A 27,063-nucleotide genomic window follows, 5' to 3' on the forward strand; every position below is an offset into this window, starting at 1 on the left:
GCCAATTTACAAACAATGTATAAAAGATGTATTATTCTGTTTGTTCTTTTTTGTTAACCAAACTGAACAAAATTGAACAGCCAATGCATTTATGTAAGTGAACTTCAACAATCATCCTTATTATACCAAAATGTTGAGTGGGAATGATCCAATACCTGAGCTGTGTAATAGTGAGGAAATAAATTGTAGCACTTGTTTCCCAGCAAATTTAATAAGAGAAGGTTTTCTCAAACAGCCAGTGTCTGCAGATATATGCAAGAAAAATTTGACAACCAGAAACAACAGAAGAAGTAAAGATGAATTGGTACTGACATATATTACTGCTGTAATTGCAAACACTGTTAAATGAGAGCGTAACAGGAGATGGAGCGTGGAAATCCCAATAGTGGATCCTAGTGGGTGCTTCACGGAAACAAGGATTGTGACAAATGTATCGATGCCAAGAAAAGTGAAAACGGAGCACTGACCCAGTAGATAGATTCCCGAACGGGGTCTTCAGCAGGGAGGCGGTAGATGAAACGGGGGGAGCCAGCATCTGAGCTTTTCCTGTTCCATCTACTGCCTCCCTGCTGAAGACCCTGTTTAGGAATCTATCTATCACAAAGGATATCTACTGGGTGAGTGCTCCGTTTTTAACTTTTCTTGGCATCGATATATGTAAGAAAAATGTGTTTATACTGTATAAGAATTTTTTTTTTACAACTCTTTTGGTAGTTATACCAACCAGTCTAAGATTTGTCTGAATCAGATTGCAATGACTAAGAAACACATAACTGTGTCATGTATCTGTTTTATTTTTCTTCTTAAAGGGGTACTCCGCCCCTAGGCATCTTACAGAACCCAAGCGACCTGGAACAATCTTCAGTCTTATCTCAAGTCAGTATTAATCACTTGGGTGAAAGCACCATTAGTCCAAGCAAGGCAACAGGGCTCCCAAGGAGTTACACTGCATCCTCTCCACTCTGCACCATTTTGTTGGCGTGTAATACCATCTGCACCCTACTCAGTAAAAGGCAGTTATCCATAACCCGACATCAGTGTGTTTCTTTACCCCCTGTGTCTGGCCCAGGAGAAGCTGTTTCCAACCTTGGACCATGTATAGGCTAACGGTGCCCTGGAATCAAAAAGTGATCAGTTATTCCTAGCACCCCTGTGGCACCACACATTTACTTGTCTTACATGTGTGAGTTGGATCAAGCCCTTTTTTGTGATTTCATGGTCCCCCCAGGTTCAGCATTGTTACGCCGAGCGCTCCGGGTCCCCGCTCCTCCCCGGAGCGCTCACGGCGTCTCTCTCCCTGCAGCGCCCCGGTCAGTCCCGCTGACCAGGAGCGCTGCACTGACATGGCCGTCGGGGATGCGATTCGCACAGCGGGACGCGCCCGCTCGCGAATCGCATCCCAAGTCACTTACCCGTCCCGGTCCCCTGCTGTCATGTGCTGGCGCGCGCGGCTCCGCTCTCTAGGGCGCGCGCGCGCCAGCTCTCTGAGACTTAAAGGGCCAGTGCACCAATGATTGGTGCCTGGCCCAATTAGCTTAATTGGCTTCCACCTGTTCCCTGGCTATATCTACTCACTTCCCCTGCACTCCCTTGCCGGATCTTGTTGCCTTGTGCCAGTGAAAGCGTTTAGTCTTGTCCAAAGCCTGTGTTACCTGAACTCCTGCTATCCATCTTGACTACGAACCTTGCCGCCTGCCCCGACCTTCTGCTACGTCTGACCTTGCCTCTGCCTAGTCCTTCTGTCCCACGCCTTCTCAGCAGTCAGCGAGGTTGAGCCGTTGCTAGTGGATACGACCTGGTTGCTACTGCCGCAGCAAGACCATCCCGCTTTGCGGCGGGCTCTGGTGAACACCAGTAGCCTCTTAGAACCGGTCCACCAGCACGGTCCACGCCAATCCCTCGCTGACACAGTGGATCCACAACCTGTAAGCCGAATCGTGACAGTAGATCCGGCCATGGATCCCGCTGAGGTGCCGCTGCCAAGTCTCGCTGACCTTACCACGGTGGTCGCTCAGCAATCCCAGCAAATTGCCCAACAAGGACAGCAGCTGTCGCAGTTGACCGCCACGTTACAGCAACTTCTGCCTCTGCTACAGCAGCAACCATCTCCTCCGCCAGCTCCTGCACCTCCTCCGCAGCGAGTGGCCGCTCCTAGCCTCCGCTTGTCCCTGCCGGACAAATTTGATGGGGACTCTGCCGTGGATTTCTGTCTCAATGTTCCCTGCATATGGAGATGTTGTCGGACATGTTTCCTACAGAACGGTCTAAGGTGGCGTTCGTAGTGAGCCTTCTTTCAGGAAAGGCCTTGTCTTGGACCACACCGCTCTGGGACCGCAATGATCCTGCCACAGCCACAGTCCAGTCCTTCTTCGCTGAAGTCCGTAGTGTCTTCGAGGAACCAGCCCGAGCTTCTTCTGCCGAGACTGCCCTGCTGAACCTGGTCCAGGGTAATTCTTCAGTCGGCGAGTACGCCATCCAATTTCGTACTCTTGCTTCCGAATTATCATGGAATAACGAGGCTCTCTGCGCGACCTTTAAAAAAGGCCTATCCAGTAGCATCAAGGATGTGCTGGCCGCACGAGAGATTCCTGCCAACCTGCAAGAACTTATCCATTTGGCCACCCGCATTGACATGCGTTTTTCTGAGAGACATCAAGAGCTCCGCCAGGAAAAAGACTTAGATCTCTGGGCACCTCTCCCACAGTATCCTTTGCAATCTACGCCTGGGCCTCCCGCCGAGGAGGCCATGCAAGTGGATCGTTCTCGCCTGACCCAGGAAGAGAGGAATCGCCGTAGGGAAGAAAATCTTTGTCTGTACTGTGCCAGTACCGAGCATTTCTTGGTGGATTGCCCTATTCGTCCTCCACGTCTGGGAAACGCACGCACGCACCCAGCTCACGTGGGTGTGGCGTCTCTTGGTTCAAAGTCTGCTTCTCCACGTCTCACGGTGCCCGTGCGGATTTCTCCTTCAGCCAACTCCTCCCTCTCAGCCGTGGCCTGCTTGGACTCTGGTGCCTCTGGGAATTTCATTTTGGATTCTTTGGTGAATAAATTGTGCATCCCGGTGACCCGTCTCGTCAAGCCACTCTACATTTCCGCGGTCAACGGAGTTAGATTGGATTGCACCGTGCGTTACCACACAAAACCCCTCTTAATGTGCATTGGACCCCACCACGAAAGGATTGAATTTTTCGTCCTCCCCAACTGCACCTCTGAGGTCCTCCTCAGTCTGCCATGGCTCCAGCTTCATTTTCCCACCCTTGACTGGACCACCGGGGAGATCAAGAACTGGGACTCTGCTTGCCACAAGAGATGCCTCTCCCCCCCTCCCAGTCCCGTCAGGCAAGCCTCAGTGCCTCCTCATGGCCCCCGTCCCTGTGTCACCCTGCCCCGTGCCAAGCTTCACCCTCTGCCCTATCTCCCCATTCCCACTCCTGCTGTACGGCCTGCCTTTGAGGTAACCCTTCAATCACTCCCGGTGTCCTCATCCCATGGGAAGCAGTTACCGGACAAAGAAAGGGGGAGACCTAAGGGGGGGGGTACTGTTACGCCGAGCGCTCCGGGTCCCCGCTCCTCCCCGGAGCGCTCACGGCGTCTCTCTCCCTGCAGCGCCCCGGTCAGTCCCGCTGACCGGGAGCGCTGCACTGACATGGCCGTCGGGGATGCGATTCGCACAGCGGGACGCGCCCGCTCGCGAATCGCATCCCAAGTCACTTACCCGTCCCGGTCCCCTGTTGTCATGTGCTGGCGCGCGCGGCTCCGCTCTCTAGGGCGCGCGCGCGCCAGCTCTCTGAGACTTAAAGGGCCAGTGCACCAATGATTGGTGCCTGGCCCAATTAGCTTAATTGGCTTCCACCTGTTCCCTGGCTATATCTACTCACTTCCCCTGCACTCCCTTGCCGGATCTTGTTGCCTTGTGCCAGTGAAAGCGTTTAGTGTTGTCCAAAGCCTGTGTTACCTGAACTCCTGCTATCCATCTTGACTACGAACCTTGCCGCCTGCCCCGACCTTCTGCTACGTCTGACCTTGCCTCTGCCTAGTCCTTCTGTCCCACGCCTTCTCAGCAGTCAGCGAGGTTGAGCCGTTGCTAGTGGATACGACCTGGTTGCTACTGCCGCAGCAAGACCATCCCACTTTGCGGCGGGCTCTGGTGAACACCAGTAGCCTCTTAGAACCGGTCCACCAGCACGGTCCACGCCAATCCCTCGCTGACACAGTGGATCCACAACCTGTAAGCCGAATCGTGACAAGCATTCTTCCGATCTGTGGATGACTGTTGTCTCAAGCATTTCCCGGGATTGTGTTCAGCTTGAGACAACAACTGATCACAGGGGCTTGGGTTCTACTTGTCTTCCCTGACAAGCCAGCCCCCTGAAGACACGTGCGGTCCAGCTGTACATGCCACTGTGCTGGATTTCGATGCATTCTCTGCTGCCTGCTGTCAGGATCCGGATACGGTGAGGATACTGGTGGTGGATCCTCTGTGTCAGTGGGGTGATGACGAGGGCCGTACCAGGGGAACGGAGTCTAAGGGGTTACTGGTTTTCACCAGAGCCCGCCGCAAAGTGGGATGGACTTGCAGCGGCAGGTAACCCCCAGGTCGTTCCACCCGATAGCGACTCAACCCCAACTGACGGCTGAGATAGGCGCGGTACAAGGGATTAGGCAAGAGCAAGGTCGGACGTAGCAGAAGATCAGGGCAGGCAGCAAGGATCGTAGTCAGGGCAACGGCAGAGGGTCTGGAACACTGGCTTGGGACATACAAGGAACGCTTTCACTGGCACAAGGGCAACAAGATCCGGCAATGCTGGGAAGGGGAAGTGAGGTTTTATACTGAGGGCACAGGTGTGAGCACTGATTGAGCCAGGCGCCAATCAGCGGCGCACTGGCCCTTTAAATTGCAGAGAGCCGGTGCGCGCGCTCCCTAGGGAGCGGGGCCGCGCGCGCGCCGGGACTGAGCCGATGGGGGACAGGACAGGTGAGGTGACTTGGCCGCGAGCGGACGCGGGTCGTGTCCCCGCCGGTGACATTAATGCAGCGCTCCCGGTCAGCGGGTCTGACCGGGGCACTGCGAGAAGGTGAACGCCGCGAGCGCTCCGGGGAGGAGTGAGGACCCAGAGCGCTCGGCGTAACACCTGCAAACTGTTGAGATCATGTGACAGCGGAGAATGCATTAAACATTGGATCAGCAGCTTGTACAGCTGGATCGCACATGTCATCAGTGGGCTGGCTTGTCAGGGAGGAAAAGAAGCCAAGCCGCCTGTGATTAGCTGTTGTCTCGAGCCGAAATATGTAGCAAAATATGGCACGTGTGACCCTACCCTGAGGGTACGTTCACACGTGTATATTTTCTGCTGTAGAACTGCTGTAGATTTGCTTCAGCAGATTTTCTGGCCATTTATTTTACTGGGTAGGAATATACCCAGCAGCAAATATGCAGCAAAATACTTGACATTTAAGTTCAGTACAAGGCAGAGCAAGTCCCACGACCCAACTTAATTTTAAGTGGCCCTCTCTCCATCTACATCAGTCACTTACTGTTCACAGTATCTGTGTTTGTACTATGTGTTTTATCCCTTATCAAATGTAAAGTACCCTGGAACCAAGGGCGATATATGCAGTGCAGACCAAAAGTTTGGAAACACCTTCTCATTCAGAGTTTTCTTTATTTTTATGACTATAAAAATTGTAGATTCACACTGAAGGCATCAAAACTATGAATTAACACATGTGGAATTATATACATAACAAAAAAGTGTGAAACAACTGAAAATTTGTCATATTCTAGGTTCTTCAAAGTAGCCACCTTTTGCTTTGATTACTGTTTTGCACACTCATTCTCTTGATGAGCTTCAAGAGGTAGTCACCTGAAATGGTCTCCCAACAGTCTTGAAGGAGTTCCCAGAGATCCTTAGCACTTGTTGGCCCTTTTGCCTTCACTCTGCGGTCCAGCTCACCCCAAACCATCTCGATTGGGTTCAGGTCCGGTGACTGTGGAGGCCAGGTCATCTGGCGCAGCACCCCATCACTCTCCTTCTTGGTCAAATAGCCCTTACATAGCCTGTAGGTGTGTTTGGGGTCATTGTCCTGTTGAAAAATAAATAATGGTCCAACTAAACGCAAACCGGATGGAATAGCATGCTGCTGCAAGATGCTGTGGTAGCCATGCCGGTTCAGTATGCCTTCAATTTTGAATAAATACCCAACAGTGTCACCAGCTAAGCACCCCCACACCATCACACCTGCTCCTTCACACCAGCACACCTGTGAAGTAAAAACCATTTCAGGTGACTACCTCTTGAAGCTCATCAAGAGAATGCCAAGAGTGTGCAAAGCAGTAATCAAAGCAAAAGGTGGCTACTTTGAAGAACCTAGAATATGACATATTTTCAGTTGTTTCACACTTTTTTGTTATGTCTATAATTCCACATGTGTTAATTCATAGTTTTAATGCCTTCAATGTGAATCTACAATTTTCATAGTCATGAAAATAAAGAAAACTCTGAATGAGAAGGTGTGTCCAAACTTTTGGTCTGTACTGTATATACATAATCGATAGGCCAGCTATGAAGTCCTGAAAAACCCAATACATTATGGGGTTTTACATCAAGATTTTCACAATAGATACCAGTTCCTAGGCACTTTATAAACCCTTAGAACCCTTGCTTAGTGTAAAATTTGTATATGAAATACAGTATCAGCAAATATGTTGCACAACATGTTATGCAATTTCATATAGTTCATTTATCACCTGTTTCAGTCATCCACAACAGGTAACATTCCTCTATCTGGGGGTTTATTTAGACGTTAGACCAAACAATGGTTCTATGCAACTATTCAACCATGTCAAACATGCAAGCCCTAGAGAAGGTTAAACACATAGGAAAAATTTTCCATAGAACACTACAATAAAAATATATACTATTAAATAGCATATATAATTTTTTGAAGTAAATAATTAATATAAATGTTTTTACTAATCCACTTTAAATCCAATTTTTTTACTAAACTATAGTTTAATCGTACTATATTGGGATAAACAGGACTTTGCTTTGTATTCTATTTTTTCTGGAATATGATGCGACTACATCGCACTACTGTTAACTGTATTTTTTATTTACATTGTTGACCATGCACAAGGCAATACCAAATATATTAATATTTTTTTGGGGAAAGGGGGTAGTTAATTTGAATTTGAAAAATGGGCAAAGGGGGGTTATTTTTTTTTTTTTATGCTTTTTTGCTTTTGTTTTGTAGTCCCTAAGGCTAAGTTTCCACTTGTTTTTTTTCTGGCAGTTTTTGGAATACTGCCACTGCAGTTTTTGAGCCAAAGCCAGAAGTGTATTCATAAGGAATAGGACATATAAAGGAAGGACTTACACTACTCCTCCCTTATGGATCCACTTCTGACTTTGGCTCAAATACTGCAGTGGCAGTATTCCAAAAACTGGCAGAAAAAAAACCAAGTGGAAACTTAGTCTTAGGGGATTTTTAAAGGTACACTTGCAGTATTCATGAATCCCAGAGGATACTTCCCTAAGAATGAGTTTGTACACAATGTTTTAGACAGTATTTTTCGTCAAAACTAAAAAGAGAAAAAATTTTCCATTTTAGTTTTTTTTTTCTCTGTCAGTTCTACTCCTGGTTTTAGCAAAAAATCTGAATCAAAATACTGAACAAATTTCCCAGTATATCTCACTTTCTTAGGTTATCTCTCTGGCCCTGCTGTGTTGATGGTCATTATTTGTGATATCATAAGCACGCTAAATATCCTGAAATATGTCAAAAATCAAAGCAACCTGAAATATTTTTCTAGCCAGACAACTCCTTTAGTCTTGGTTTCCACACAGGTTTTTTCTTTACTGTAGTGTTTATTTGGAAAACTGCCACTGCAGTTATTGAGCCAAAATCAGAAGTGGATGCAGTAGGAAGGAGAAGTATAAGTCCTTCCTTTATATTTCCCATTCCTTTTGAATACACTTCTGGCTTTGGCTCAAGAACTACAGTGGCAGCCCCTTCCCCTCCCCCAAAAAAGAAAAAAAAAACCTGTGTAGAAACCTAGCCTTAAAATGGTGTTGCCAATTGACACTGGAAGGCCTAATCTGTCATACAGGCTTGTAGTGCAGGTGATACTGATCAAAATGATACTTATCACATCTTGATCCGTCGCTCTGCTCCGCTGTAATTCTTCTTTTTCTGCATATGCAAATTAGTTGCTTGGGGCATGGGCGGAGCTAAGAACCCTGCTCTGGGTTCTGTGATGTCATCTATGCTGGGTGGGCACTCCGCCCGGCTCCTCCATCTTCATAATCCCCCTCCCTGCTTGCTCATTGTACGTTACTGTTCAGCGCATGCGCCGCTCCCTGGGTAAGTCAGGAAGCAGTGTTCAGGCGCGCAAGGACGCTGGAATGAAGCTCAGCTGTACGCCACTTCTGGGTGTCCCAATGGAGTGGCGCATGTGCCGAACAGTAACGTACACTGAGCGAGCAGGGAGAAGGACTATGAAGATGGAGGAGACGGGCGGAGTGCCCACCCGGAATATATGACATCACAGTCCCCGGATGTCTAGGGTTCGTAGCTCCACTCATGCTCCGAGCAACTAATTTGCATATAGAGAAAATAAGAATTATGGCAAAACGGAGTGACGGATCAAGATGCGGTAAGTATCATTTTGATCAGTATCACCCGCACTACAAGCCTGCAGCTAGGGTGGGTGATACTGATGACAGATTTACTTTAAATTAGCCTGTGTGCCTAGGCTGCCGGCTAGCTTTGGTGGAGTGTCTATTTTAATATAGGCTTTAAGTTTTACAATATTGCATGTTTCTGCAGTTTATGTCAGGTGACCTCAGTTAAGTGAGCTCCTAAGTAATTGGGATTTATATAGGACTTTTATGCAATGTACATGGTTATTAGACTATTTGCTTTAGAGCAATAAATTGTCAGTATAACAAGGCAATGAGTAACTAACTACTTGTTCTTGACCGGACTAGAATTCTACCTGTAAAGTAGATGACAGACAGGAATACTTTGAGAGCTGCCACACAAATCACTGTAGCTCCACCTTTAATCAGGATTGGTATGTTGTGGTATAACACAATTTTCACTCCCCTTAGCTCCTTTATATAGAACAAAGAAGACTTTTGAGTCATCATTTGAACCTTGTAGAGCTGAGTGGACATACATATGCCATAAGCTAACATTGCCTTGAAGCATATCACACTAAGCATCCAATATGGGAAACAACACCTATATGCGATGGAAACTGCCACTCATATGCTTCATCTGGCAGCTTGCTATGATCATACTGTTTGGAGTTTTTGCTCGATATGATATTGGTGCGGATCCCCATTGGCAGGAGGAGATAAAAAAGAAAAATAGCAGTAATATTGAAAATGATTTCTACTACAGGTATCCAAGTAAGTATATTTCAGATGTCTGTCTAGACTCCCTACTCTTGTATTGCAATTGCTTAGTAGTTATGTCTTATTTACAAAGTTTGGTTTAACTCTGTTTCACAGTCTTGGTAACAATATGTGTGAAGGTATAATGCCAGAGAAAAGGAAATATGGAATAAATCTCCAAAGTCCATACATTTTAGATTTGATTTTCCCTGCTTTCCCTGTGGATAAAAATAGAAATATTGATATTTTAAATCATTGTAATTTGAAAATTCTCCCATCAAGGACCAGCATATTTTTAAAGAACCTAGTTTTAGGCACTACATTGTATTTATATTCCTGTTTATTACACCACCATATATAGAGGTAAAAAGACAAAAATCTGGCAATAAATGTCATAGGTCCTTTACACCCCATCGTGATCATGTTACTGTACACTTTAGCTGGAATAAGATATTTTATTTTCAGCATTATCATTTGTATTTGAGCTGAATTTAGCTGATACATTTTTTTTCCAGGAATAGACAAATTTAGCTGCTTTCTTCCAAATCACAGCGGTCCACTTGTCCTCAGGTTGAGTGTGGTATTAAAACTTTTCTCTATTCACTTACATTATACTGAGCTGGGATATCACACACAAACTTCGGACAAGAGTGGCACTGTTTCTGAAAGAAAGCAGCTGTATTTTTCTAATGCTGGATAACCCCTTTAAAGGGGTACTCCGGCGCTAAGGATAGGGGATAGGGGATAAGATGCCTTATCGCGGGGGTCCCGCCGCTGGGGACTCCCGTGATCTTGCACGCAGCACCCCGTTATAATCAGTGCCCGGAGCATGTTCGCTCGGGGTCTGATTACTGGCGATCACGAGGGTCAGAGCATTGTGACTTCACGGCCCCGCCCCCGTGTGACATCACGCTCCGCCCCCTCAATGCAAGCCTATGGGAGGGGGTGTGACAGCTGCCACGCCCCCTCCCATAGGCTTGCATTGAGGGGGCGGAGCGTGACATCACACGGGGACGGGGCCGTGAAGTCACAATGCTCCGGCCCCCGTGATCGCCAGTAATCAGACCCCGAGCGAACATGCTCCGGGCACTGATTATAACGGGATGCTGCGTGCAAGATCACGGGAGTCCCCTGCAGCGGGACCCCCGTGGTCAGGCATCTTATCCCCTATCCCCTATTCTTAGCACCAGAGTACCCCTTTAATGATTCCTGCATTTGATTATGGGTCTTTGCCTCCCCCGGCAATTGATCCAAATGGTTGAGGTGAGTCTGCCCATGACATCTATTCTCTCTTTACTTTGTAGAATTTGAAATCCATGTCCACACACAGTCAGTATTGACTAAAGATATTGTATTTTTTAGTAATGTGTAAATTCATTGGTAATAGCTAGAGTAAAATATGTAACTAATCTATTGTTAATAATATTACACCATATAGTAGAATAAGTCACTTTTTCTCCAATAGCCTTTTGATATTTGCAACACATAATGTCATTTAGGGTGCATTCACAGCAGTCGGTTTCCCACTGCGGGAATCCTGCTGCGAGTTACGCTACCATTGATTTAAATGGGTCCACAGACAGTCTGCAATAGTGTCAGATTTTCGGACTGTCCGTGGACTCATTCAAATTAATGGTAGTGTAACTCGCAGCGGTTTTCCCGCAGCGTGAAACCCGCTGCTAGTTACTAGCGTGTAAATGCACCCTTAGGGTATGTTCACATGTATGCAGATTTGATGTACAGGATTTTCTGCTGCAGATTTCAATGTAAACTAAATGACTGATCACAGCTTCTAATCTGCAGTTACAAATCCTGCGCATCGGAACGTACCAAATCCTGTGCATAGGAACGTACCCTTAGAAGGATTTGATGCGCAGGATTTGTAACTGCAGATTAGAAGCTGTGCTCAGTCATTTAGTTTACATTGAAATCTACAGCAGAAATCTGCACAGAATACTGTACGTGTGAATAGACTATGAAGGGGTATTTCAACTGATCACACTTATCCAAAGGATAAGGGATTAGTGGCTGTCTCATTATTGTCTATGGAGCTGCCAGAGAAAGCATGTAATCTACAGCAGCTACATAGACAATGAATGGAACAGCAGTGCCTATGTGTATCTCCCCACTCTTTTGGTATTGTGAGACTTAGATTTCCATTCTTGGGATTGCAGTGGTAAATCACTTTGTGAATAGGGGATAAATAGTCTAAGTTGTTGTTATAAGTTGTGGAGATCCACCGGCTAAATGTTCGCCTGCAGCAGGCTCCACCAAAATCTCACATCATCTCATAGATGGCAATGTAGTGTGGCAGAATTTTGCCCAAAGAATTAACACGTTCATTCTTAGGTGGCCATACTTTCTGCTGGCGGAATTCAACTGCACCAAATCTGTAGTCTGAACAGAGAAGAGGAAGGGAGGGGGCGTGTTTCAACCAGCTTCCTGCTGGGTACGAGATGCGATTTAGTGAAGCAGAGCAAGGGCCAAGCCTGAGCCCAGTACGGGAAATTGCGCGGGGTCCCAGCAGTCAGATCCCCCCACAATCAGCTTCTTATCCCCTAGCCTGCAGATAGGGGATACGTTTTTATCCACTGAACATCTTCTCTAACTTTTTGTGGCTGCTAACTGTAACCAGCCATTGAGGAAAGACTCTAAATTTAGCAGTATGTCATTACTTACCATCTACAAACCTACATCATTTTTGGATAACGTTCACCAGATTTCAAGTCCTTTCACCTGTATGGTTAGTATTGTCATGGTTTGCCAGTTTACATGCCTAATCACTATGCTTCAAAAAATATATATTTTTTTTCCCCAGCCTAAATAACGCCAACCTCTTACCGCCTAGGCCCAGGAGCGCCATTTTTGATGCTCCAGGGCTGTTGGTACCTGCTCTTCCCGGCACCCCTGTGATGGTGGGAACCGGGGTAATAATTAGGGGTTAACAATAGCTATTTTTGGGACTAATGCTAAGCCCAGCTTAGTAATGGATTCCGTCTATAAGACAGCTTCCACCACTAAGCCTGTGAAGTAAATAAAAAAAAACACAAAACATTTAAAAAAAAAATTTTTAAAAACACTTCCCCACAAGCCCTCGTTAACCATTTTATTGACATAAAAAAATGCTGGTCATGGTAGTAGTCTATCAAATCTGAAGTAGTGCACAGTTTCTGAAATAAGAAGAAAAAAATGCAGAAAATAGGTTAGTAAGTTTATTGTCACCCGCCCGCACATCTCACATCAATCAATCAATCATGCCATGATTAAGGGTCCAGCTTGATCCGAAACGCATTGGCTATTGTAAATATACATGTGATCCGCAATAAAGAGTTCCTGCTTTATCCTACTTACTGCGCTGGGCTACAACTCCCAGCATGCCCTTGCAGTAAGGACATGCTGGAAGTTGTAGTTATGCTGCTCAGGCAGGAGATGTGCAGGCGGGTGACAAGCTTGTCACCTGCCCCAAAGCATGGCTCCAACTCTTAGCATGCCCTTACAGTCGTGCGGTGCGGGCGGGTGGCAAGCTGCAGGACTACAACTCCCAGTTTGTCCTTACTCTAAGGGTGTGGTGTCCCAGTACGGGATGGTGTGTCCCTGTACTTTTCCTGCCCTGTCAGGCAGAGTCTCTCCATGTCCCTAGGGCCCCCTTTGTGTGTTATCCCCTATATACATAAGTGGTATAATAAAATGTACTGTTTCTTTAATAGCTGTTACCATGTGATTGTTACCCAGGAGGCACTAGTGACCAGTTGACCCCAGGTGACCTATGGGCTCCTTGCACAGCCCCCCTATAAAACCAGAGGAGGGGCTGCAATCTCTCTCTTAACTCATTGATATTCCTGCTGAGGTCCAGTGCAGTCATATCAGAGCAGAGCATTGGAGGCCTCAAGCCTAACGTCTGCAGCCATAAGTCAGCTCAATTAAGCTCAAAGTCAGTCAAGTCAAGTCTTCTATATAGTCACCCTGGCCTGCACTAAAGTGTCTCTGCATACTGCAAGTCCCAGCAAGCCTGCGAGGTCCCCCTGTGTCACTGGTCACCTCCTTGGGATATTGGCTGTACTGTATAGACTGTGTCATCTGTCTACCCTCAGTAAAGCTACCATTGTCCATAACTTGGCGTCGGTGTCTTCATTGCCCCCGTGCCTAGCTCAGGAGCAGCGGTATTACCTTTGGGTGGTTAAGGCTAAACCAAGCCCTTGCGTCATGACAAGAAGGGGTTAATAACATCTGCCCCAAGGGTTGTAACAGCTACCCTGCATTGTACCCCACTGACATCACAAGGCCATGCTGGAAACTTTAGTCCTGCAACAAACTTGTCACCACCCGCACATCTTCTGCCCCCCCCCCCATGCTGCACCACTACAACTCCCAGCATGTTCTTACAATAAGGACATGCTGGGAGTTGTAGTCTTGCGGCGCGGGTGACAGGGAAGCAGGTGGCTTGTGCTCCACTCCTTGGCTTCCCAGCGGGGAAATGAAGTTACAACACTGTAACTTCATATTTCACTCTGGCAGCTGTAATTGGCAAGGAGGTCTGGATCAATCAGAGGTCTGCTCGAAAAATATGAAGTTACAGTGCTGTAATTTAAAATTCCTGTTGGTCGGCATCACCCCCTACCGCATTCTATCACCCACCCGCTAGCTATTACAGGACTTCCCAGCATGCCCTTGCAGTGAGGACATGCTAAGAGTTGTAGTCCCAACAGCTTGCTGGTGGGTGGTAGATGTGAGCGAGTGTTAGGGAGCGGAGCTGCGACTTTTTGAAAATGCTGTCAAAAGCAAGTTTGTAAGCCAGGCCTGACCTGGCTTACACTTGAGACTTTTTTTTAAAGGGATTTGCAACTTTTTTTTGCTTATGTGCGACTTTCACACTTGATAAATTCCCGACCACTGCAAAGTGAAAACTGAAAATTGCTTAGGTACGGCTGACTGGTATTTTTTGCTTACCTACAAACGTCGCACAAAAAGTTGCTTAAGCGCATATGCGAATTTGGTAAGCAAAAAATAAAACCTCTAAATCCCTTGATAAATATCGTTCATTAGGTTTCTCTGAGGCTTCACATAGGACTGCAGGTAAACCTGCTGAGACATATCAATTTATAAAGTTACCACGACAAGGAAACAATGTCTCCCTTAAAGGGGTTCTCCGGTGCTTACACATCTTATCCCCTATCCAAAGGATAGGGGATAAGATGCCTGATCGCGGGAGTCCCGCCGCTGGGGACCCCCGGGATCTTGCACGCGGAACGCCATTTGTAATCAGTCCCCGGAGCATGTTAGCCCCCTCCCGTAGGCTTGCATCACACGCCGCCGGCCCGGTGGTCGCCCGTAATCAGACCCGGAGCGAACACACTCCAGGGACTGATTACAAACGGGGTGCCGCGTGCAAGATCACGGGCGTCGCCAGCGGCGGGATTCCCGTGATCAGGCATCTTATGGCCTATCCTTTGGATAGGGGATAAGATGTGTAAGCACCGGAGAACCACTTTAAAAGACAAATTTAGCACTGCTGCATCTATATCAGTTGTAGTCCTATAATTACCCATTTTAGCGTACTTTTATATACCTAGCAGTGCCAAACTAAATTTATTTTGCTATTTACCTTGTGAACTGTTTTTGAGTTCAGAGCACGCCACATAAGGTATAAAAGCCACAAAACATGGAAATGGATCCAGACAGGTCTAAAGAGATATGTGAAGCTGCTCTACTCACAGGGAGAGAGGACACAGGGGGGGGGGGGGTACTTTCTCGATTGCAACTACAAGGATTATTTGGAGATCATCAGTACTAAGACACTGGAACACCGCATCACCATGCTGGCAGACCGCAAAATATCCGTGAATTCACTCCAGTCATATGTTCAATGTGAACGAGCAACTAGGGGTCTACGGTCGTTTAAAATTCCAGCACAATTCCAAGATGACACAGTGTTCTTAGACACATGGAAACAAGCCCACATGAACATTCTCTGAAATTACTGCAAATAGTCCTAACCAGGAATCGTATTGAATACGATAGTTTCCACTGATTTAATGAAAGCCAAAAATGAATATGTGAAAAGAACTACGCAAGACCAAGCTACGCTATTCTTTTCCAAGCTGGATTAAAAGTTAGTGGCGACACAAGAGTCAATTAAAGTGAATAAATGTGACAAATGTATCCAAGATAAATGGGACTATGAATCTAATCAAATATTCTCCTGGCATATTAAATCTCAAGTCCCTGCGAACAACCTTACACCAAGAAGAATAAACATTATTCAAAAGAGAAAAAGGTTGTGCAAAATGAGAAACCGCGCAATGTCGACGGGGCCGAGGGAAGCGAACACCTTCAAAGAGAAATGAAGAAAAGGAAATCAGTAACGTGGAGATCTTAACCCCTTAAGGACTTAGCGTTTTTCCGTTTTTGCATTTTCATTTTTTCCTCATCACCTTCTAAAAATCATAACGCTTTCAATTTTGCACCTAAAAATCCATATGATGGCTTATTTTTTGCGCCACCAATTCTACTTTGCAGTGACATTAGTCATTGTACCAAAAAATCCACAGCAAAATGAAAAAATGTAATTTTGTAAGTTTTGGGGGCTTCAATTTCTACGCAGTGCATTTTTTGGTCAAAATTACACCTTATCTTTATTCTGTAGGTCCATACGGTTAAAACGATACCCTACTTATATAGGTTTGATTTTGTTGCACTTCTGAAAAAAATCATAACTACATGCAGGAAAATTTATACGTTTAAAATTGTCATCTTCTGACCCCTGTTACTTTTTTAATTTTCCGCGTACGGGCCGGTATAAGGGCTCATTTTTTGTGCCGTGTTCTGAAGTTTTTATTGGTACCATTATTGTGTTGATAGGACTTTTTGATCCCTTTTATTGATTTTTTTATGATATTAAAAGTGACCAAAAATACGCTATTTTGGACTTTGGAATTTTTTTGCGCGTGCGCCATTGACCATGCGGTTTATTTAATGATATAATTTTATAGTTTGGACATTTATGCACACGGCGATACCACATATGTTAATTTTTATTTACACAGTTTTTTTTTATGGGAAAAGGGGGGTGATTCAAACTTTTATTAGGGAAGGGGTTGAATAACCTTTGTTTTAACTTTTTTTTTCCACTTTTTTTTGCAGTGCTATAGCTCCCATAGAGACCTATAACACTGCATTCACTGATCTCCTATGCTGATCCCTGCAAAACCATAGCTTTGCACGGATCAGTCAGATAGGGGCTTGATTGCTCAAGCCTGTAGCTCAGGCTTGGAGCAATCAATCGACGATCGGATGCCGCGGAGAGAGGTAAGGAGACCTCCACCTGCGTCCCAGCTGATTGGAACATCGCGATTTTATCGAGATGTCCCGATCAGCCCGACTGAGCTGCAAGGAAGCGTTTACTTTCGTTCTCAGATGCTGTGGTCAACTTTGAGTGCCGCGTCTGAAAGGTTAACAGCGCGCGGCACAACGATCAGTGCCGCACGCTGTTAGCCCAGGGTCCCGGCTATCGTTAGCAGCCGGGACCGACCCGGTGTGATGCGGGGTCATGGCGTGACCCCGTTTTTCACACCGGGACCGGGCTCAGGGCGTACAGGTACGCCCTGAGTCCTTAAGAGGTTAAATTTATCCTCTAATGTGATCAACCTCACCGATACTCCTTTGGATGAAGCCACTGTTTCCTTATTGTCAAGAAGACTTAATTACGGACTGGCAGAGAATTTTGATGAAGTTCAGTTTGAAATAGATTTAGCTCGTGCAGTGAAAGATATCAGTTTGTGTACATTTTTTGTTAATAAACCCCCTAGTGAGCATCAGTTGATGGAAGGTGATATACCTACTACTATAGGTCCTTTGGGCTTTCTGGTTCCATCTGAATTCAAAGATTTGGAATGTGTTGATTTATTAGCTTCTGATGTTGAAGACCCAGGAGTAAAACCAGAAAGAAGAACCAGAAGCGAATTCTAATATACCTACACAAGAAATTGCCATATTGAATGTTTAAAAAAAAAAACATAGCGATATAGTAGTTACTAGATCTGACAAGCGTGGGAGTGATGTGGTTCTGTCTAAGACATATTGTGAAGAAGCCAAGAGGCAACTATCTGACAGAGCCACTTACACCCCACTCACATTAAAAATTCTTTCTAATTTAAGATCATTTCTCAGAAGCTATGTATCTAAGGGAATATTATCTTGTAAAAATGCCAAAACATTTATTCCAGAAATGCCCACACCAGCTAAATGGTATCACCCGCCTAAAGTGCACAAGTCACTGAGCCACCCCCCAGGCAGACCTATAGTCACGGGTGTTGGCTCAGTGACCGAGCACTTATCTCACTTTGTAGATTGGTTACTCGATCATTGCTACCTGCGATCCCGTCGTACATCAAAGACACCCAACATTTACTCCATACAGTCAGACAAATGTATTGGCAGAGTGATTGGAAATTATGTTCTGTTGATGTTGTTAGCCTGTACACCCACATCCCCCATGAAGCGGGTGTACAGCAGTTAGGGAGTTCTTACAAACTACTGATAAAATTGCAAATTTTATTGACTTTTTTTTGTGAGGCATTACGTTTCATTCTGACCAACAGTACCTTCACATACCTGGACAGATGGTATATGCAGGACACCGGGACCCCTATGGGACCAGCGTTGTCCTGTACATATGCTAATCTGTTTCTGGCTTTATTTGAACATCACTATGTCTATTCTACTACTAATCCATACCTGCAGTATATCAAAACCTACGTTAGATTCGTGGATGATGTACTGCTGGTATGTTCAGTACAAAAAAACTTTTCGTTGAATTTGTGAATTATCGGAATGAATGTAATACAGTGAATATGGCTTTTACACATCAATATGGAGGAGATACACTAGAATTTCTCGAAGTGAGACTAATATTACAAAATAATACACTAATCAGTGAGGGATACAGGAAAACAGTTGATAAAAATATATTGTTGCACTATAACAGCTCCCACCGATTTGCAGTGAAAAAAGGAATTCCTTATAGGCAATTTATCAGATTAAAACACAACAATATGTGCGAAGAAACTTACCAACAGAAAACAAATTAATTAGTGGTTAGATTAAAAGAGCAACAATATCCCTTAACGTTAAGGTAGAAAAAAGCTGATAATCAAGAATGAACTAAATTACTTACACTTAAAAATAGAAAGAAAGGAGAGAGAAGATTCGCTTTGACTTTTGAAAACACACCCATGAATAAAATAATAGAACACTAATAAAAATCAGAAACCGATGTGGCTAGATTCCTTTATACCTAAAGGAAATCTTCAAGTCAAAAATTGCAATTATTGTAAATATAATATGTGTTCAAAAACTTTATGAATAGGTCTGATAGTACATACTGTAAATCAATTAATTAAATGTCTCTCTAAAAATATTGTTTATGCTATTTTCTGTCCTTGGGGATTCTATTACATCGGAAAGACAATACGACAATTATTCATACGTGTAAGAACACTTCTACTCAATTCGCATCAAGAAGGGAGACCCTCGTCTTATATCCCTTGTAATTGAATGGAAACCGAGAAATATTAACATTTGTGGTCTTAAGGTCTGATAAAAAATTATTAAAAAGAGAAGTTCATTGGATTCTTAAAACTAATGCTGCAGGCCCTTTGGGCTTGAACGATAAAGTGAACATGGTAGTGTGTCTTTAGTATGGGTTACCTGTCACCCTTGTCGTATTTTAATCACGTGATAGGGTGTGAACTTTACGTGATTGGTTGTCTTATTCACTTACCTGTACATGTGTACCTACAATTCTGAAGAGCGTTGAGGCCAGATGAAGCACTAGTCTGTGCGAAACAGCTACCGCTACCTGCTGTACCCCCCCCCCAATGTCCCTCTCCTGTAACGTTTCATGTGAGTATCTTTCAATAAAGTCAAGATTTGAAGACGAAGACTGGTGAGTCTTTCTGCTTGTTTTTGCGATTGGATTTTTGCTATGCATGTGTCAGAGCACCACCATACACTTCACTCCAGCAACCTTCATCTCTATTACCCGTTTTAGCGTACTTTTATATACCTAGCAGTGTCAAACTATATTTCTTTTGCTATTTAAATACTGCATATCACTAGTACTGTATATTACCTTAACTTATATCACTGCCACCTTCATTCTCTTGCACAGCCATCATTATAATAAACTATTAATGACTTTTTTTTCCCTTATACACTAATTTCCTGTGCAGGTGTTTAGGATACATAATGCTGATAGATCACATAAAGCAGATAAGTGTAATGTACCTTTCCAATTATATAAAAAGGAAAGAAGCTGTACATTTTTCGGCAGATGAATCTCAGAACTTTAATAGGACCAATGACCCTTTGTACCTTGAGAAGTAGCAGCAGTTCTTCCCAACCTGTAGCCATTGCTGTCTATTCATTTGTCAGTGTGTATGCAGAAGGCTCAGCTGTTGACAGCACATTCCCACCTGCCAATAGCCATGCAAAGGTTTCTGATATAATCTTTCTTTCAAGAAAGGGTGAAGCCATCATTCCTCAGTTAAGGGAGGAGTAAGTCAGCTAATGCTGCAGCAATGGACTTATGCGGCATTGGAGCCACACTAGCCTGAGCAGGTTTTCTCCATTAATAACAACATGATGTACAACACACCTTAAACCTTTACTGTCACCATATCACCATTTATATGAGGAATTAAGAAGTAATCTCCCTTTAAAACTATATAATAAACTTTCCATTATTTTTCATGAGAGAAATCCTATTACTTTGTCCCTAAATTAGAGAGTTATTCGGGAATAGATAAACATTGCAGCTTTTTTCCAAAAACAGACAGTGCACACCTATTCACTTTAAGGAACTGAGCTTCAATACCACACATAAGGACAAGAGTGACATTGAACAACTACATTGACGTGGTCTGAAATGGCAGGAGGTGCTCAACCCCAAGTGCAATTGTGCACCTAAGCTGGAGTAGAGGTCCTGCACTTGTGGTCCGTTGCTATGGGCGATCCCCAGCATAGTATGCATACAATGGAGGATGCCTGCAGACGGTCACAAGTACCATAATATGGGTTCACTGCTGTGGAAGATGTAAACATTGACATTAGCTAACCCTCAAAAATGATGTAAAATTGAGACATTAGCCAGTATATCCTTATATGAAGGACATACCTGAGCCTGCACACCAACGCCAAGGTTTCTCAAGTGGTACGGGACCTAACACTAACCTACCTGTGCAGGATAAGCAAAACCAGGAACCAAATTACAGCAGCATTAGGTCCGACTTGCAGACTGTTCCCCGGTTACCTCCAGTGTGGCTGAGCACACATACAATGGGAGGGGGGAGACAGGCTACAAGTCCCACCATGGGTGGCTAATATAGTGCCGGCCTCACAGGTGAAACCTTAATGCTACCCAATGTGATAAAAGGGGTACATTAGTATAGTCTTTAGACCTTAAACAGCTTACATTGACGTGGTCTGAAATGGCAGGAGATACTCAACCCGAAGTGCAGTTGTGCACCTACGCTGGAGTGGAGGTCCTGCACTTGTGGTCCATTGCTATGGGCGATCCCCAGCTTAATATGTATACAATGGAGGATGCCTGCAGACGGTCATAAGTAACACATCCCTTTCCCTTATCCCCTTACATCCTTCCCTTCAATCCCCTGGTTGGACTTGATGGACGTATGTCTTTTTTCAACCATACTAACTATGTAACTATGTAACTATGACATCCTACACCAGATAAATGTGTGGATGCGTAACACTCATAATTTAAACATTGAACAACTACATTGACATGGTCTAAAATGGCAGGAGGTGCTCAACCCCAGGTGCAGTTGTGCACCTATGCTGGGGTAGAGGTCCTGCACTTGTGGTCCATTGCTATGGGCGATCCCCAGCATAATATGCATACAATGGAGGATGCCTGCAGACGGTCATAAGTACCACAAAGATATCCTACACCAGATAAATGTGTGGATGCCTAACACTCATAATTTAAACATTGAACAACTACATTGACATGGTCTGAAATGGCAGGAGGTGCTCAACCCCAGGTGCTGTTGTGCACCTACGCTGGGGTAGAGGTCCTGCACTTCTGGTCCGTTGCTATTGACAAGAGTGACACTGTTTCTTGGGGGAAAAAACACGAATGTGTTTACACATGACAGATTTGTATCTAAAATTTCTGTGACTGAAAATCGAATAAATTTATCTGAAAAGGGTTGTTTCAACATTGACTTTAGATAGATAAATGTAGAAATGTCTTTTAAACAAATCTGCCAACTAAGTTCCCTTCATACCCTTATCGTTCCCATCAGGGTTTTCCCCCTGCTTTTCCAGATACCTATATGGTAAATCTGCCTTGGTAAGCAATGATAAATCAGCAATACTAACCAGTTGACTATTGATAGCCTGAGGAGGATTAGCAAAAATAATAAAATCGACCGTGATATCATTTAATGACCTTAACTGATATCTGCCAAGCAGAAATGCTAAAAAATTATATGCCCTTTTTAGTGGCACCTAGAGATTTGTATTGAAAGTTTCTCCCACACATAATACTGTAACTAGGGTAAATAAGTTATAGTAAGATTTTTTTTTTTTATCTGAATGTCAAGCAGTGTCAATTTGTTTTACCTTAAAGTATATCATCATCTCATGAATGATCATTTCACAGGCATAACTCTACACATTTTAGTCCATATTGGCCATTTCATTTGTTTAAACTGGTTATACATGATCAATCAGGAGAAAGATTTTTTTTTGGGTTATTATAAACTAAAGATCTGTCGTCCAAATGCCCAAAAATTACTAACATGACCGATTTCTTTTCAGACAATAACAGTCTGTCACCGTTCGGCTAAAACAATCGTTAATGTTACATTTCACCCAATGAACGATTGTTTTGTTTAAATTGTTCACTTTTCTTAAGTTTAAGATGAGCTTTAGTCATACCAGTCTTTTCCAGCATCTAATATTCCATGATTACTAGTGCCCAGACAAGCGATAAATGTATAAATAAAACATTTCTGGGGCTTAAATGTGAGATCAGGTGCAGTAACGATGAACAAAATTTTTTTTTATTTTTTTAAATAACATTTTCCAATAATAATCATTTATTTTTTAATAATTGATTAAATAACGCCTTTCCCCCAAAAAACTAAAGAAAAAAAAAAAAACACTGCAACCACTTCTGTGATTTCTACTCTAGAAAAAAGCTGGTGTGAAATTTTTGATGGACTCTCACCCCTTTGAAAATATCATGTAAAACATGAAATATACATAGCCACACCCACTTTTGCAAAACTGGTGTGACTAGTGTAAACTTTGGATAATTCTCATGTAAAACACTTTAAATATCTGATGTGAACTTTTTCGCGCCAAAATTTTGATGTGAAGAGTTTTGAATATGACCCCCATTGACTGCCACTGCTTTCTGTTCAGCTATTTGTTCTATAGGTTCGCTCATCTCACATAACAGTCCATCCCACACTGCAAGTTTAGCTTTCTTGCAATCTGCACATATACACTGATCAGTCATAGCATTACACTACCTGCCTATTATTTTGTAGGTCCTCCTTGTGCTACCAAAACAGCTCTGATCAATCAAGTCATGTACTCCACAAATCCTTTCAAGGTGTCCACTAGTATCTGATACCAAGCCATCACGCCCCCTCCCATAGACTTGCATTGAGGGGTCGGGACGTGAAGTCATAAGGGGGTGGGGCTATGAAGTCAGGGGCTCCTGGCACTAACTCCAGCATTCGGAACAGTTTGTTCCAAGCACTGAACAGCGGAGTACCCCTTTAAGTCCTATAAATTATGAGGTGTGGTCCCCATAGATCAGACTTGTTTTTTCAACACATCCCAAAGATGCTCAATTGAATTGAGACCTCGGAAATTTTAGAGGTAAAGTCAACACCTTAAAATCATTACTGAACTTGGTCTTTAACAATGTTTAAGTACAGATACAGTCATCAGGTAAAGGTACGGCCATCCACATGATTCATTAGAATTAGATGTTTTTTTTTCCCTTGCTCCATGCCACATGTACCCATGTTAGACCCTTTAGTGGTGGACAGCATTGTTGTCAGCAAGCATAGCAATTTGTGCTACAAAAGTTCTCTCCTTATGAAGATTAATAAGCATTGGCTGCCCAGGATCACCAGTTGTCCTTCCAAAGTAGGAATTAACTACTGTATGTTCTCAACACCGCACAAACAACATATTAATTTTCTAGGTTCACAGACCCGGTATTTCATCCATCACAATTTGGCCATTGTCAAAGTCACTTAGAGCCTAACAACTGACCATTTACTTCTTCCAACATATCAACGTCAAGACCAAACAGTTCTTTAGTTGTCTAATTTAGCCTACCCCATAAAGCTGCATTCACATGTGGCATTTAATCAGTGGAACCCCATTGCAGCACTGCTGGCATTTTACCACTATTAAAATAGTGCTCTGTTAAAATAGTGCTCTGTTAAAATAGTGCTCTGTTAAAATAGTGCTCTGTTAAAATAGTGCTCTGTTAAAATAGTGCAATTGTACCATGATTTACATTGCATTTAGCTAATTAAGTGTGACATGTGAACACAGCCTAACAGGTGCCATATCCATAAAACATGCATGTCATTCACCTTATCTGTCTGTAGTTTTAACATTGTGACTGATCATTGTATGTCTCATAGCTTGCTACCAGATGTACTGTATAGCTAGACTACAACTCTTTCAATACACCCTCACCTCCGTAATATAAATAATATTCAAAGCAATATGTATTGTGTCACCTGTATTAACATTGAAAGTATTGTACATGGATGCAGTGCTACTGCTGGATGCTAAGTATATCTACTGTATATAGGCTACAGCTAAGACTGGATTCACACAGTGTAATATTAGGCATGTATTCCATTTGTAAGAGACGATTTTTCACAGCTGCGACATTTCATGAATTTGTCCCAGGCATGTCAAAATCACCAGAACATGTATGGAGAGTAGACCATAAATGATGAATTCCTCCCTAAGTATCTATAATCAGTTTCTGCCTGTCATTACACAGTATTGGATTGTCAATAAAATGATTTATGTTTTATCTATTGTTGTGTTCCTATGATTGTAGGTTTTTGTAATTGTTTGATTTGTGGTAAATGCGCCCAATAACAATTTTCAATAACAATTTAGGACATTATTTGTTAGAATTCTGCATTAGGCCATCCTCTGTTATTCATCCTAGAAACTGAGTGTTGCTATTTGTCTTGTCACAGAGGTTTGTACCTACATAGTCTGACACTGGTACATGCCCACAACTGCTTACATCAAGGTGCCAATTTATTCATACATTTCTAGGAGGAATAACTGGGGAAAACACAGAGTTCTAAGAAGAGTTGCTTAATAATTTATATATTATGAGGGATACAAACATGCTCTTATTATGTAGCCAGAAACTGACTAGAGGCTAGGTATCCACACAGGTTTTTTCGGAAACCTGCCACTGCAGTTGTTGAGCTAAAGCCAGAAATGTATTTAAGGGTATGTTCACATGAGCGGATCCCCAGTATACTCGCGCATTGCGGCAGCTCTCGGCCTAGCTCATAGAGCAAGGGAACGGCAGCAATGCGTCCAAGTACACTGCGCGTGCAAATCGACTCGCACATGGCTTCAGTGTGTGGGCTTGTAGCGGCGTATTGCCACTCCGAGCAGGCACCTGTAAAGACAGCATACAGCGGTCTTTCAGCGGCGGATCCACAGCGTAATACGTGCCGGGGATCCACTCGTGTTAACGTACCATAAAAGGAACTACTCTGCCCCTAGACATTTTATCCCCTATCCAAAGGATAGCGAATAAGATGTCTGACCCCAGCGATCTCTCCTGCAGCATCCCTGTCATCTGGTGCACAGAGCAAGCTTCGCTCCATGACTGATGTATGGCGATGCAGGGGCCAGAGGATCGTGACGTCACGGCCCCACCCCCATAATACAAGTCTATGGGAGGGAGCGTGGCGGCCAAAAATACCCCCAGAAATGCCACACTCGCCCAACCAAAAACACTGCGTCCAGATCTTTGCTGAGACTTAATAGAGAAATTTGAAGCCACATACCCACATGATTTTTTTTTTGCAATTTTTCAGCCTTTGATGGCATTTTTCAGCTGCATTATGCTCTGGCTATGGCATTTTTTTTTTTTAATAGAAATTGTGTCACTTTTTCTTCTTAAACCTTTATAGGTGGGAAAAATGATGTACATCCTTATGTCACATTATATAAGTATCATATAACTAGTAATGAGAAAAACTCCAGAATGACAGAAAAATGCCAGACATAATTTGTGTCTGTTCATAGCCTAAAAGTTTTTCTTTTTTTAATATCGATATTAGAGATAAGTGAATTTTTGAAAAATTTGATTCGGCCGATTTGCCGAATAAAATTTTTTTTTAAAATCTTTTCAATCCGAATAAATTCTCTGTGAATTTTTATTAGTAATGCATTTTAATAATTTGTTTAATAAAGTGTATGTACACGCGTTTCACTTTTTTTTCTCTATTTTTTTTAAACATTTTTAGGTAGTTCCACTACTCCCAGCATGGAACAGACTGTTCCATGATGGGAGTAGTAGTACCTGTGCTAATAGACAGATCACCCCGAGTGTCACTCCTGACACCCGCTGCGATCGTCCTGTATAATGTATAGATGCGAGCAGCTTTCTTGCATCTAGATAGGATGATCGCATCAGGTGTTTGATCTGTCCTTAACTACAGGTACTACTGCTCCCAACATGGAGCACACTCTGCTCCATGATGGGAGCTGTGGCACCTGCATTAATAGACAGATCCTAGCGGGTGCCACTTCCGACACCTGATGCAATCGTCCTGTACAATTTATAAATGGGGGCGGCCCACCGCTCTTCTTTGGTCTCACTGTAATAGCACTATATGCCGTATATTTACCTATTATTCATATTTCCCGCAGAAACCTGACACATCTGGTGTCAGGAGTGACACCTGCTATGATCTGTCTATTTGTACAGGTACTACTGCTTCCATCTGTTCCATGCTGGGACTAGCAGTACTACCTAAAAAATGTATAAAATAGAGAAAAAAAAGTGAAACACACATATAGACACACTTTATTAAACACAATATTAAAATACATTACTAATAAAAAAATTTAAACATTAGTTATAAAAAATATATTATTTATACATTTAACCTCTGGGGATGCAGGGCGTATGCATATGCCCTGCATCCCCGATACATAAGGACTCAGGGCATACCTATATGGCCTGGTTCAGATTAATGGGTTTAAACCATTCTCACCTGCAGAGAACGGGTTAAACCCGGTGGGTCTCGGGTGCTACGGGCAGCCAGGACCAACGGCTAATGCCAGACATGGCCATTCGGGTTGATGCCCAGTATTAACCCTTTAGATGCCACAATCAAAGTTGATTGCAGTGTCTAAACTGAAAGTTAAAGAATCCCAGCAGCTCAGCGGAGCTTATCGGGACTATCGCGACAAAATCACGATGTACCGATCAGCTTACCGGACGAAGGGAGGTTCCTTACCTGTCTCTTCGTTGTCCGATCGGCGATCTACTGCTCCATGCCTTCGCAGCAGTTTAGAGCAGCAGAACGTCGGTTTCACTGATCAGTGC

General features: G+C 43.7%; 1 protein-coding gene across 1 annotated transcript in view; it reads left to right on the forward strand.

Moving 5' to 3' along the window:
- The first annotated feature begins 9,135 nt into the window (after positions 1-9,135).
- RHCG (Rh family C glycoprotein) overlaps positions 9,136-27,063 on the forward strand; it is a 132,854-nt gene continuing 114,926 nt past the window's right edge. The window contains exon 1 of the mRNA XM_056569253.1: positions 9,136-9,419. Within this exon, the coding sequence (XP_056425228.1) occupies positions 9,236-9,419 (184 nt within the window). The 5' untranslated portion in view covers positions 9,136-9,235. The remainder of the gene's footprint in view (positions 9,420-27,063) is intronic.

This window comes from Hyla sarda, chromosome 4 (assembly GCF_029499605.1).
Source record: "Hyla sarda isolate aHylSar1 chromosome 4, aHylSar1.hap1, whole genome shotgun sequence".
Classification (NCBI taxonomy): Eukaryota; Metazoa; Chordata; class Amphibia; order Anura; family Hylidae; genus Hyla; species Hyla sarda.